Genomic DNA, 13,077 nt, shown 5'->3' on the forward strand with positions numbered 1-13,077 from the left:
AGGTTTGCTATATTTCTATGGTTTCCTGGTATCATAGGGAACCTGAGTTCTGAGGATTTGGGTATTTGCAGTCCTTTCTGGGACCATCTCCTGTGCATTCCCAGGGATGGCTGCTCACACATCCACGCAGCATACAGTAGAGAGAAATCTGCAAGTACTGAGGGCTTCTGAGGACCCAGCTCTGGCTCCGCTAGGTTCCTTATCTACTCACTTGCTCTCATTCAAAAAGTACACACACACACACACACACACACACACACACACACACACACACACACTTCTTGGCACTGGAGACACAGCCATGGATAACATATCCCAAAGGGGAAAACTGACTATATGTCCCCAGTAGTAATTACAGCAGCATTGGGGTGGTGGCTAACACTGACCATATGCAGTAGCAATTACGGCAGCGTTGGGAGGCAGATAGCAAACAAGCATAAGGATCTGAACTCCGTACAGCCACGTTCTGCATAATAACTTCAGTCAACCCTGGCCTGCAGCTATGACGTGGCTCTGTGACGTTCTAACGGCCAAACAGTGTCATCACTAGGATGTATCCCTGAACTTGAATTTAAAGAGGCGTTTCTGAAACAGTTTAGACTGTGTGTATGTGGAGGCTAGGGTGGGCATGTGCACCTCTGGTACAGGGGGCTGAGGAGTGCAGAAGAGGGTGTCAGGTCACCCTACAGAGGGGCTGAGAACCGAACTCGGGTCCTCTACATGAGCAGTACGTGCTCTTAACCGATGCACTCATGTAGAGATCTCTCCAGCCCGTATCCCTGTTTTAAAGGGATGCATAGTTGTATATGTGTGGATGTCCACGAAGAAAACATCCACTTAAGGCATATGTGAATCTATAGGGGGGAAGTCTAGAACTCGATAAATCAGTGCCCAGTGTACAGAGGCACGGAAGAAGGAAAGTCTAGGGCAAGTGTGGAAAAGCCTCCAGGTGGGAAGACAGCACAACTGACTGTGACGTGGTGCCCCTCAAAGACGGGGCACTCCTCATAGCTTAAGGCAGGAAAGCCACAGAACCAAGCGCTCCCATCACATGGAAGCCGATAATTGTTCGGATTATTTTTTCCACATTGAGACATTTGGGAATACTTGAATTCTGAGTGCCATTGAACAGCATATGGGGAAAGTTTATGTTTTATGCCTTTGACAATAGGATTGTTTGGTTTTAAGACAACCAAGCAGTTTTATTGTCAAAGGAAATAGTTGTTATGTTGAGGAAGGGTGCCTGAGAACTGACATCAGGCATTTGAAAGTCTCATTTGTGCGTGTGTGTGTGTGTGTGTGCGCCTGTACTTGTGTATATGTGTATATGTCTGTGCGTGTGTCTGTGTGTTTGTTTCCCTGTATCTATGTCTGTGCGCCTGCCTGTATGTATGTGTCTGTGTCTGTGCCTGTGTGTATGTATCTGTGTGTCTGTGTGTGTTTGTGTGTATGCCTGTGTGTCTGTCTCTGTGTGTGTATGTGTATGTGTGTGTGTGTTTCTCTGTGTCTGTGTGCCTGTGTATGTGTGTCTCTGTGCCTGTGTGTATGTATCTGTGTGTTTGTATATCTGTGTGTGTGTCTGTGTGTCTCTGTGTGTGAGTGTCTGTGTGTGTGTGTGTCTATGTGTGCATACATGCCTTTCAGCACCCTCATACTTGAGGCAAATGCCACTGAGTCTGAAAGCATTACATTTGGCATATTGATTGTTCCTTCCATTTTTTGTGGCAAACCTCTTTTTGTTTTTTTGTCTTTATCTTGGTTTCTGTTTGTTTGTTTTGTTTTTTCAAGACAAGGTTTCTCTGTGTAGCCTTGGCTGTCCTGGACTCACTTTGTAGACCAGGCTGGTCTCGAACTCACAGCCATTCGCTTGCCTCTGCCTCCGAGTGCTGGGATTAAAAGCCTGCACCACCATGCCTGCCTCTGTCTTTATCTTACTAGTTCACTTTTTAAATACTGTGACGAAAATACCCCAAGCTGGGCAATATTATACCCAAAACAAACAAACAAACAAACAAACAAACAAAACAAACAAAAAAGAAGTTTTGGATGGCTCATAGTTCAAGATCAAAGGGCAACATCTGGTGCTGATCTCTCTGCTGGAGGAAGCTTCAGTCATCACAGGGCACCTCATGCGCAGGTGTTTCTATTTCTCTTCTTGTGTAGCTGCCAGTATTGAATTGTGGGGGCGAAACTCTAATGACATTAACTAAGCTTAGTTACCTGCCTCTGACCACTGTAGTCTGATTAAGTTTCTAATCTTAATTCCTCCAAATAATAATTAAAGTTCCACCTGAACCCATGGGGGACACATACAAACCCTGTACAAACCATTGCCCTAGTGTCTTCAGTCACCAATGCTCTCTCTACCCAGCTTTCCTCTCACTTCTTCACAGCTGTAAAGGAAGCACAATCCTACCTTTACACAGAGGGAGAGGAGAGACATGGCAGCAGGAACAAGCAGCTTCTCATCAGAGCTGACTAGGGAAGGTGCTAGAGCTTGTGTTCCCTGCGTGGAGCTCACAGCCTCACTGCTCCCCAGAGTGGGCTCTCCAGAGCATCACCTTAGTCAGGCCCCCATCCTCACCCCTCTCACACTCAGTTTCCCAGCACTGCTCATACGGTGGTTAGCTCTCACGAGCAGTGACTATCATGGCTGGAGGCTAACCCCCTGAGACCTCAGTCCCTTCTGCGCCCTTTGTAACTTAGTTCCCTTTGCTGTGGTTTCCCAGCAGGAAGATCTTTGTTGCTGACTTCGGTTCTTTTTGGTTCTGCTTTCAGATGGTACCTTGCTGGGTGGCCCGGGATGGTCTGGGACTCATTGTGGATACCTGGCTTGCCTCAAATCTGCAGAGCCCCTCCCATTCACGCATTTTGCGTACAGGGGCCTGTAGGCATAAGCCACATTACCCAGTACCAGGTTTTTTTTTTTAAGATTTATTTTTATTTTTCATAGATGTATATGCATGTGGGTGTATCTCAGGAAGCCAGAAAAGGCAGTTGGATCTCCTGGAGTTACAGAAGGCTATGGGCTGACCAATGTGGATGCTGGGAACCAACCTCAGGTCTTCTACAAGAGCAGCAGGTGCTTTTAAACCACGGAACCATCTCTCTAGTCTTCTGTAGCAAATTCTTAATCCAAAGAAATGTTTTCCCCAATGGGGTTTAGAGTGTTAATATGGCGATTCACCAGAGAAAAACCAGTTCCACAATTTTGAGCCAAATTTGAAGCAAGCTTTAGTTAAATACTGGCCAGGATGGATTTTGATCAGAACCACTCCCTGGATTTCCCAGGTGAAGAGAAGAGGGGTTATCAGCCACTGCCCTGTGAGATTGGAAAAATCAAGGAAGCTTTACTCCATGTAATCACTTAAGGGTCCAGGCCCCTTCCCTCTGGGGACAGCCCCATTTTTGGGGTCCCCAGTTAGTTCTTTGTCCATAGAGGAGAGCAAGTGGGAAAGCAAGAACGAGAGAGTCCTATAGAGGCCGGTTTCAGGGACCAGCTTTCCAAGTGGCAAACATCACTTCTGCCCTCTTCCCATTGCCCCAAATGTCCACTGGCCAGTTCTATGGCAGACCCTCAACCCCTAGAAACTGCTAGAAGCATAAAGCGTTTCCACTTTAAGAGTCAGTTCTCCTTTTCTCTTCTGATGCACTTTTCCACAGGGTCTGAATTTAACAATTGTAATTGTTACAATTGCTACAATTGCCCCCCCCCCCATGGCCTAGTGTGGTGTCCCCACAAGCCAATGGCTCTCAAACGACCTCAGGTGTACTAGACAAGCACTCAGCCACCTCACCACGATGGGCCCTAATGTCACTGTCTTTGTTTGTCTCGAGTGATGGTGGAACTTGAACCCAGGGCTCTGTGTATGCAGAGCAAGCACTCTTGTCTCCAAGCAGACATTCCTAGCTGCTCCCCACCATACCAAGTTCAAGTTCACTTTTTAGTCTTGCTGCTCTTGGCATGCAGGGCCTAATGGTGAGCCTCCCATGGAGGGGCCTTCCAACGCTCTAAGAGTGCCAACTCAGGCCTCAAAACGCTCTCAATAAACATGAAGGACAAACTGCGTTCTTCCGGAGCTGAGCTTCAGACAAGCAGAGACACCTCTGGCCTGTGTGAATAGAAGGGTGCGGTCTCTTATCAGGAGCATTTGGGGAGGAGGGTGCCACTTCAGATGTTTTTTGTTCGTTTGTTTTTGAAAGAGATTAGAAGAAGGCCAGAGTAGAACAACTGGGTTCCAGTCTCCTTCCAGAATGGTTGTGAAATCGTCCTCTGGTAGTTTGGGACGTCAGCACCTGCCTGTGGGCCCAATGGCTCAGGAAGCCTTAGCCCTGAGAAAACTTGGAGAACCTCTGGCTTCGAAAGAGAAAGAGGGAAGAAGAACTAACAGCCCTCTGGCCTCTTCTCAATATGTGTTCACGTGATGCTTACTTTTGATTGTTGACTTGACACAATCTAGAACTAACCCTGCCACCCCCACCCCCACCCTCAACCCCCACCTCCCACCCCAGTATCTTAGTCCCAGCTTGTGTTGCTGTGATGAGACACCGTGACTAAAAGCAAGTTGGGGAGGAAAAGGCTTAATTGGCTTACACTTTCAAATCGTAGTCCATCATTGGAGGAAGTCAGGACAGGAACTCAAACAGGGCAGGAACCTGGAGGCAGGAGCTGATGAAGAGGCCATGGAAGGTGCTGCTTACGGGCTTGCTCAGGCCACTTACTTACAGAACCCAGCACCACCAGCCCAAGGACAGCACCATGCACAGTGGGCTGGGCCATCCCCCATCAATCACTAATTAAGAAAATGCCCTATAGCTGGATCTTATGGAGACATTTTTTTTTCAACTGAGGTCCTCTCCTTTCAGACAACTCTCGCTTGTGTCAAGTGGACATAAAACTGTCCAGTACACCTGGGAAGGGAGAGTCTTAGTGGGGGATCGTCTGGTCAAGTTCGCCTTGACTTCTTTGCAGTGACGGCCTGGAACCCAAAGCTACTTATTGTCAGTTGTTGTTGTGTTGTTTTGTTTTTTAGCACAACAACAGGAAGGAAACTATAAAATTATAACAATTAGGAACATTTAGACATTACTTAAAGGCTGGGAGTGAGGATGGGGAAGGAAGAAAACAAAGGGAGAATGGAGGGAGGGCAGCTGACTTCTCTATAGCTCAGCAAAGGCAGCCACTGGGATGAGTGCTCTGAGCTGGATGGAGACCAGAGGGATGACTGGAGATGGATGGAGAGAGGCTGGTCCACCAATGGGAACTCCGCATTAGTCTGTGTTCTTCAGAGGATGCTAACGGCACTCGGAGATGCTCAGCACCTTGTGATAGGTAAAAGATGCTTATGAGTCTCACAACAAATGCTGGGTACCAGTCTTGAGAGGCGAGCATCACACTCAGACACTGTTTGAAGCTTGGACTTGGCCTTTAATCCTCTGCTCCCCTCCCACCTTCACTGGCTCGCTCAGGAGGATTCCAAAGCTATATAGGACTCTGTAGTCGTCCCCGCGAGGTCTTGACACTGACTGTGCTTGATGGAGTGCAAGTGAGTGAGCGCTTAAGAGTGTTGTGTTGGGCTGGAGAGATGGCTCAGCGGTTAAGAGCACCATCTGCTCTTCCAGAGGTCCTGAGTTCAATTCCCAGCAACCACATGGTGGCTCATAACCATCTATCGTGGTATTTAGTGCCCTCTTCTGGTGTGCAAGTGTACATGCGGGCAGAGCACTGTATATGTAATAAATAAATCTTTACAAAAAAATAAGAGTGTTGTGTTTAATGCACTAGCACAAGAATGGTGCATTTCACTCATGCACATACCCATGTCTGCACACAGACAAGTGATGTACTTTATGTACACATGCACATCCATGGGCACACACAGGAACGGCATATTTAATCTGTGTCTTTACATGATTCATGCAGCTGGTGGGTCTGTGTGCCTGCTCCGACCGGGGGTCTCCATGCATGTGGCGTACCTGGCTCTAAGGAGTTCTGCAAAACACTGTGTTGACCTTGTTTTTGTCCATGACACCCCCAGCTTTTGCTGTGAAACCTGCCTCCTGCCCTACATAACACATGTTAGAAACCAGCCATTATGGTTCTGATGTGTCCGGTCACTGCACTGTTTAGGTACAAGGGAGTTTTCACTGGCAGAGTGATGAGGGTGCTCTCAGAATGACTTTCCATAGTGAAGACTTGGCTTCTTCATATCTTTACTTAAAATTTTTATACATTTGTTTCTTTGTGTGAGGGGCATGCAAAGCACTGCGGCACTTACCGGCTTGAGGAGGAAGGGTTTATGTTGGCTTGTGGTTTGAAGGCAGAGTCCACTGTGGCAGGGAAGGCACGGCAACCCAGTGTGACACAGATGGTCACATTGTATCCAGTCAGGAGGCAAAGAGCTATGTGGGAGGCCAGTCTCAATTTCTTCTTTTTTCTCATTTAAAGATTTGTTTCTTCTTACTTTTCTTTTGCTTGCTTATTTGTTTCTTTGCTTCTTTTTTTTTCTTTCAGGGGAGGGTCCGGTCCTGTGTGAGTGTATGCGCATGTGTACATTGGTGCATAAATCTGTGTGTGTGTGTGTGCACTGAGCCCAGAAGAAAGCATTAGGTGTCTCTCTCCATCACTCTCCACCTATTCTCTAAGGCCGGGGAAGCAGGCCTCACACTTTCTCAGCTACCCTGGAAGTCAGCGAGCCCCAGTGATACCCCTGCTGCCCCACTTCGAGCACGCACTGAAGTCCTGGCTTCTTGATGGCCTCATGATGGCTTGGCCAGTACTCCTAATCAGACCCTGGATCCTGGGATGCTGCTGTCTGCATGGGGCTGCTCTTTCCTCCTCACAGACATGCCTAACTGATGATGGATCTTGAATACCATCAAGATGAACTTTTTGTTTGTTTGTTTGTTTGTTTTTTCAAGACAGGGTTTCTTGTGTAGTCCTGGCTGAAGATGAACTATTACAGAACACTTCTGACCAGGCATCCGGGACGCAGAACACTCTGTCCCCGATTCCATCACTCCCAGAGACCTGTCCTGTCCTTTATCTGATAAAGTAGTAAACCATCTTTTGTATAAACAATGAGCTTTAAGCCAAGGTCGTTTTGAGAAGTACTTTGAAGTTGCAGTCAGCTGGATGGATGCTCAGCAGGGCTCTGGGAATCGGAGGCCTGCTGGACAGGAAGTTTCAAAGAGATGTCCAAAGGGATCTTAGTGGGGTCCCTTGCCTAGCACTCTTCAGAATAGATGCTGGCCCTCCCAAAGGAACTACCCTGTGTGCCTACAGGATGTTGAGATCCCCATAAAGAAACCCTGAACTACTGGTGCTTGTCACTGTCAGGCTGCCTCCCTGCATGCCATGTGAGGAGACACTGACCCACAGCCTGTGAAGCTGAGGCCTGAAGGTAGATGAACAAGAATCAGACTCACAGCTGGGCATGGTGGCACATGCCTTTAATCCCAGCACTCAGAGGCAGAGGCGGTGAGTCGATGTGAGTTCGAGACCAGCGTAGTCTGCAAAGCAAGCACAGACAGCTAAGATAACATAGAGAAACCCTGTCTCGAGGAAAGAAAAAAAGAAAAAGGAAAAAAAAGAAGTACCTGACTTCCTTTTGCTGTTCATGTTAGACTTTGCTTCTCTGAGCAAGACAGCCTCCTAGCAGAGGAGGAGGAGGAAGAGGAAGAAGAAGAGGAGAGAGAGAGAGAGAGAAAGAGAGAGAGAGAGAGAGAGACAGACAGACAGACAGACAGACAGGCTCTCCGGCTAGAGTAAGGCTTCCAGTGGGCACCCACAGCCTTCCTCAGAATGCTCTTGTGGGAGTGCAGTGAGCACTGCCCCTCCCCCTTGCCTGTGAACTTCAAGGAAGCCCAGGCACCTTCAGTCAGGAATGATGACTTCAGCGGGGGTTTTGAAACCTGAATGAGACTCACATAGGCGTGGCCCATCTGTGTGGGAATCCAAGGCTTCTGGAACTGCCCTTCTCCTAATGCCTCTCCATGCCAGAGTCTGCCAAACTCACCCCACACACCTCAGCAGAAAGTCCCTGGCTTCCGTCCAGGCTGCCTTGCTCTTGACCTCACGAGGTGTGAGAAAGTGGAAGGGAAATCTACATTCTGGACAGAACTTACTTCCTAGTTTCTGAGAACCAGCCCCGAGCTCCAGACCTGCCTGGCTGTAGGTCCTCAGAGGACTCAGAGCCCAGGCCCAGCCTGGCCCCTCCAACTAACTGCTTGAGAGGTCACCGGAGAGACTGAAATGCGGAGTCTACTGTTCCTGTGGCTACAGAAACACTTTCCCAAACAGGCGGCCATGTACATCAGAATCCCTATTCCTGTAGCCCCAAAGGCCCGAAATCAAGGCCTTGGCAGAGCCACACAGCTTCTTGGCTTGTGTAGATCCAACCCTCGGATCTCCACATCACATCTTGTCTTCTTTCTTGCCTCTCTCTTGATGAGAACACTGACCATGTGGGCATTAAGGGCTCTCTTGACTTCAGTACCTCCTCCTTTTAACTGGCGGCGGCTGTACTCCTGTTTTCAAATGAAGTCACATTCTGAGGTACAGTAGGAATCTGGAGCCAGTGCTGTTCAATGCACAGCAAAGCTCCGCTGCCTCACTCCCCTGAACTTCTTCCTGGCAGGCAGTCCTCTCCAGCTCTCCTCTCTGGGGTGAGGCAGGCCCAGGAGTGGTTTCCTGAAGTTGAATGGCATCCCTTTTACTCCAGGAAGGCCTAGAGATTAGAAAACTTGCCTTCCTCGGGACGAGACGGGACGGGTGCCCACATGCCCAAGGACACCCACTCTTCTATTGAGGCGCTTCTAGATTCCTTAGGCTTGTGGCTAATCCCTTCATGTGCTGCCTGAAGGGGATGGAGCCTTCCAAGCCTCACATCAGGCCAGCATCTGGCCCACTCAGGAAAGCCAGCATCTGCCCCCGCCTGAGGCTCCCTGTGGTCTCACCTGGTCACCTGCCTCAGATCTGCTGCAGAAGCCGCACCCTGACACCCTCTTAACCCAGCAGCCCCTGCCTTGGGGACACTCTGGTCTCCTTACTCTGACATCTATGTAGGAATGGGGAGGGAGGCTTCCTGGGGGCACCCATAACCCAGCTGAATATTTTCCAGGTTACTTAACCAAACTCCTGCAAAACCACACCGCCTATGCCTGTGATGGGGACTATCTGAATCTACAGTGCCCTCGGCATTCTACAATAAGCGTCCAATCTGCATTTTATGGGCAAGATTACCAGATGTGTAGTTCCCAGGAGCTCACCTCCCAGAGGGAAGACAACTTGACCTGTGTGGCATCCACCACTTTGCAGGTATTGTGTTTCGTGGATGTGCTAAGGTCATGAGATAGTTTTTTTTCCCTTCTCTCCTCTCTCTCTTCCCCTTTCTCCCTCCTTTTTCTATGTTCATATATATGTAATTCTACAGTTCATCCAAAGCAAAAATTGGTGAAAACCCCAATTATTATACATCACTAACGTTTACAGGTGAGCTACTCCTTGCTTTTCAAAATGAGTCTTTGCCATACAGTCCAAATGGAGTGAGTCCCCATGCGATGAAGCGTTCCCTCAGCACGTTGTCAGCATGAAGCTGTTCCCAGGCACGCTCTTTTCACGAAATGAAGCAAAACAGTTGTGAGCCTCCAGGCACATATCACTGATAAATGCCTCAGTGGGAGAGGTGGGGGCCCCAAGGGTCTTTCTGATACCAGAATCGGAGGTCATGGCCCACTTCCTAGAGAATGGCCCAAGAGACATACACATCAATAGTTGTCTTTTTTCCTCATGGTTCACGTCTCTACCCGTAGAGAACCATGTTAGTCTCGTTTCGAGGGATTTGAGTGGTCTTGGTTGGATTTGCTCTTCTTCTGAATATTGCCAGGAACAACTCCTCCTCCTCATTTTTTCCTTCTCCTTTTCTTCTTCCTCCTCCCCCCCTCCTGTTATTTTCTTCCCCCTCCTCTTCCTCCTTGGGCATATTTGAGAGAACATTGGTACTTACCGAGGTCAAATCATTTCGCTAGTGGTTTTAGACTGTTTGCAGCTTGTACACACAGCTTTTGTCAATGCTGGGGATTACCTGACCCCAGTAGCGTCTCGTGCTGGGCAAGCCCTATACCGCTAGGCAAGCTATAATCTCAGTCCTTTTCATTTTTCATTTTTGAGCCAGTGTCTTGCTAAGTTGCCCAGGTTAGCTTTGAACTTGCTCTATAGCCCATGTAGGCCGTGAACCCACATCCTGCTGTCTGTGCGCAAAGCTGGGATTACACGCCTGTGCCACTAAGACCACTTTTATCCAAGCAATTTATAATCTGTCACCTCATCTATCTGGCCAAGATTACTAAGTCACTGCCTAGGCTTTACTACAATGGCGATTTTTAATGCCTCTCAAGTGTATCAAATGCAGCAAATGGTGTTAGAAGTCAGCTTGATTATAGGTCAGTCTAGAATTTGTAGAGCAAAGTAAATTTACCAGAAGGTCTCAGATATCTGTATGATTTTTCTAATGACCACAGAGAAGGAGCAGAAATATTAGATGATGCAAATATTTTTCTAGTTTTTCATACCACTTACTCCTTTCAGTCTAAAACCCGTAGCATCCGGGTAGTTGTGTACTTGGTGAACAACACAAAAGAATTTGTCAGCCTGAACTCCCTTGACGGAGTTTCCACACTCGGATGAGTGACAACACGTTTCTTTGCCAAGTGTAGTGTCTTGGAGTGTCCTACCCTGCCTCAGTTCTTCCCCTTGGGGCTTCCCTTGCAAGAATCATAGTCCTGCCTGCCACGCCCCTCCCTCCTGCCTGCCATGTCCCTCCTTCCTGACCCAGCCCAGGTGGCCAGGCTCTTAGCTGCCCTCCAAAGGGCATGAAAAGCGTGTTGGCCAGTCCCAGGAGGATATACGTGCCTTCTTGGTGAAAGCATGAACTGCTGGCGCGATCCGGCATTCTTGCTCCAGCCTGGTGCCCTGAAGGAAGAGGAAGTTCCATTTAGGCTGACATGTCAGCATCTGTGAACACAATCCTGATGCTGCTAGAGAGTGAGCCTGCCAGAAACATCCCTGCACATGGCCCTTCCACTCAGCCAGTTCCCTGGGACTTCAGACTACACCGGCAGCTGAGTCAGCCTATATCCTCAGGGGCAATGGTGTTTAAGATAGGGACAGGTTGACATCTGCCAAGGTAGCCACCCTGGCGCCTCTCTGCACTTTGCAGTTGGTAAACGAGGCTTGAGCACATACCCTGCCTCAGGGCCTGCTCTGAGGCGGTGATGGAAGAGCCTTACAGAAACACCCAAAGGCTGTATAATTCACCAAGACCATTAGCCATGCCAGCGTGTGCCATCAACCGGGAGCCATGCCTCATAGAGGCACAAAGGGACAGGGCCACAACTCCTGGGCCCCTGAGGTGGTGGTGTAGGTGACATGGTAGCACCAACATCCTTCATGGAAATAGCTGTTCCCAGAGCTGCTATAAGAACATGGTAACTCAGAAAAGCTCCAAAATCTGCATGGAATTCAGTCCTAAAGTGTGAGTGGATTCTTGAGAACTCCCACCCTCTGGACTCGGTGTCCTCTTCATCAGAAGGAAGACTAGGGCCTGAGTTTATTCTGGGCAGGGCTTTCTCTGGGAGACAAAGCCCAGAGGAGCAGTAGAAAGTTGTGGATCTTTCTATGAAGCAGGAGAGAGAGAGAAAGAGAGAGAGAGAGAGAGAGAGAGAGAGAGAGAGAGGCAGAGAGAGAGAGAGAGACAGACAGACAGACAGACAGACAGACAGACAAACAGACAGACTTTTTGACTAGTCAAACAAGAATTCTACTAAAGAAACAGCTTAGCAGCAAGGTCACTGGCCCACGCCCATGAATTTGTCAAGGGTTGAAATCAGCTTGAACATTCTATTTGGTGGAACAACTTTGAGTGTTTGAAGCTTTCCCAAGTTCCCAGTACCCATGTGTGGCCATTCCTCAAGGTAAGGAGGTGTGGCCATAATTCCTGGCCATAATGGTTCTGTCAGTTTTAAAGCTTGATGTGCCCTCTAGTTGATCAATCAAAGGTGACTTAATCTCACTCATGTACCCTGGCTCCTCTGAGGGGTGGCATTTTTTGAGTCATCCATAGTGCCCACTGTGGCTAGTTGGCTGGTTGGGGCTGACTTTCCCATGGGCCTGGCTCTCTGGACCAGGTTCTTTCTTCTGGAAGTCTCAGGAAGTCGCCCCCTGCCCCCCGTGTCCCGCCCTGCCTGCCCACCCACCCCCAATCCCGTCCCCACACACCTCATGTGCTTTCAAGACCCAGCTCAGGCCAGGTAGGCAAGCCTCACTCTGTGAGGGACTAGAGCGACCCAGGTTTGGGGTCCAGCAGACACTGTGTGCAGTTTACAAGCCTATCCTTTTCTACCCCTCCTTCCAGAAGGTGCTGGACGAGTGCCAGAACCAGCGAGCCTGCCACCTCCTGGTCAATAGCCGTGTCTTTGGACCTGACCTTTGTCCAGGAAGCAGTAAATACCTCCTGGTCTCCTTTAAATGCCAGCCTAGTAAGTAACTTCTGAGGGGGGCAGTGTGCTTGTGATTGGCCCCTAGTTTCATGGACACTCCTGACCAAAGTCCTCTGCCCACCAACATCACATCTTTTAACAGGAAGATCAGAAAGTCTCACACACACACACACACACACACACACACACACACACACACACACTGCCATGCATGCAGGTGTGCCTGCTTACAAATCTACGAAGGCAAATCTTTCTCAAGGTATAAAACTCAATGCTGAAACCATCCACATTGGGGAGGAAATACAAGTGGTCTCTCTCAAGATGAGGGACAAGTTCTGCTTTTTGGAGGTGGTCGTGTTGTGAGGCTTGATCTTCGCTGGGCTCGGTGGCACCGGTTCCACCAGAGCCACCACCTCACGTGTGCATGAACTAGCTGCCCCCTCTCTGCGGATGCATGGCATGCTGGAGCAATCTACCCTCCCCCCCCCCCCCCCGTTCTTATGTTTTCTCCACTGACTTCTGCCATCTTTAATGCACACAGGCTTTATGATCAACCCACTGCAAGCGCTAAGTAATCCC

At 48.9% G+C, this 13,077-nt stretch overlaps 1 protein-coding gene across 2 annotated transcripts in view; it reads left to right on the plus strand.

The window, feature by feature from the left end:
* Positions 1 to 13,077, plus strand: part of Eva1c (eva-1 homolog C) — a 69,768-nt gene that overhangs the window by 22,717 nt on the left and 33,974 nt on the right. Inside the window, exons 2-3 of one of the 2 annotated variants that reach the window (XM_051150240.1) lie at positions 9,123 to 9,319; positions 12,414 to 12,537. The exons of the other annotated variant lie outside the window; for it this stretch is intronic. Coding sequence (XP_051006197.1) covers positions 9,123 to 9,319; positions 12,414 to 12,537 — 321 coding nt within the window. The remainder of the gene's footprint in view (positions 1 to 9,122; positions 9,320 to 12,413; positions 12,538 to 13,077) is intronic. 2 annotated transcript variants of the gene reach the window in all.

The sequence above is a fragment of the Acomys russatus genome, chromosome 8, assembly GCF_903995435.1.
Source record: "Acomys russatus chromosome 8, mAcoRus1.1, whole genome shotgun sequence".
Taxonomy (NCBI): domain Eukaryota; kingdom Metazoa; phylum Chordata; class Mammalia; order Rodentia; family Muridae; genus Acomys; species Acomys russatus.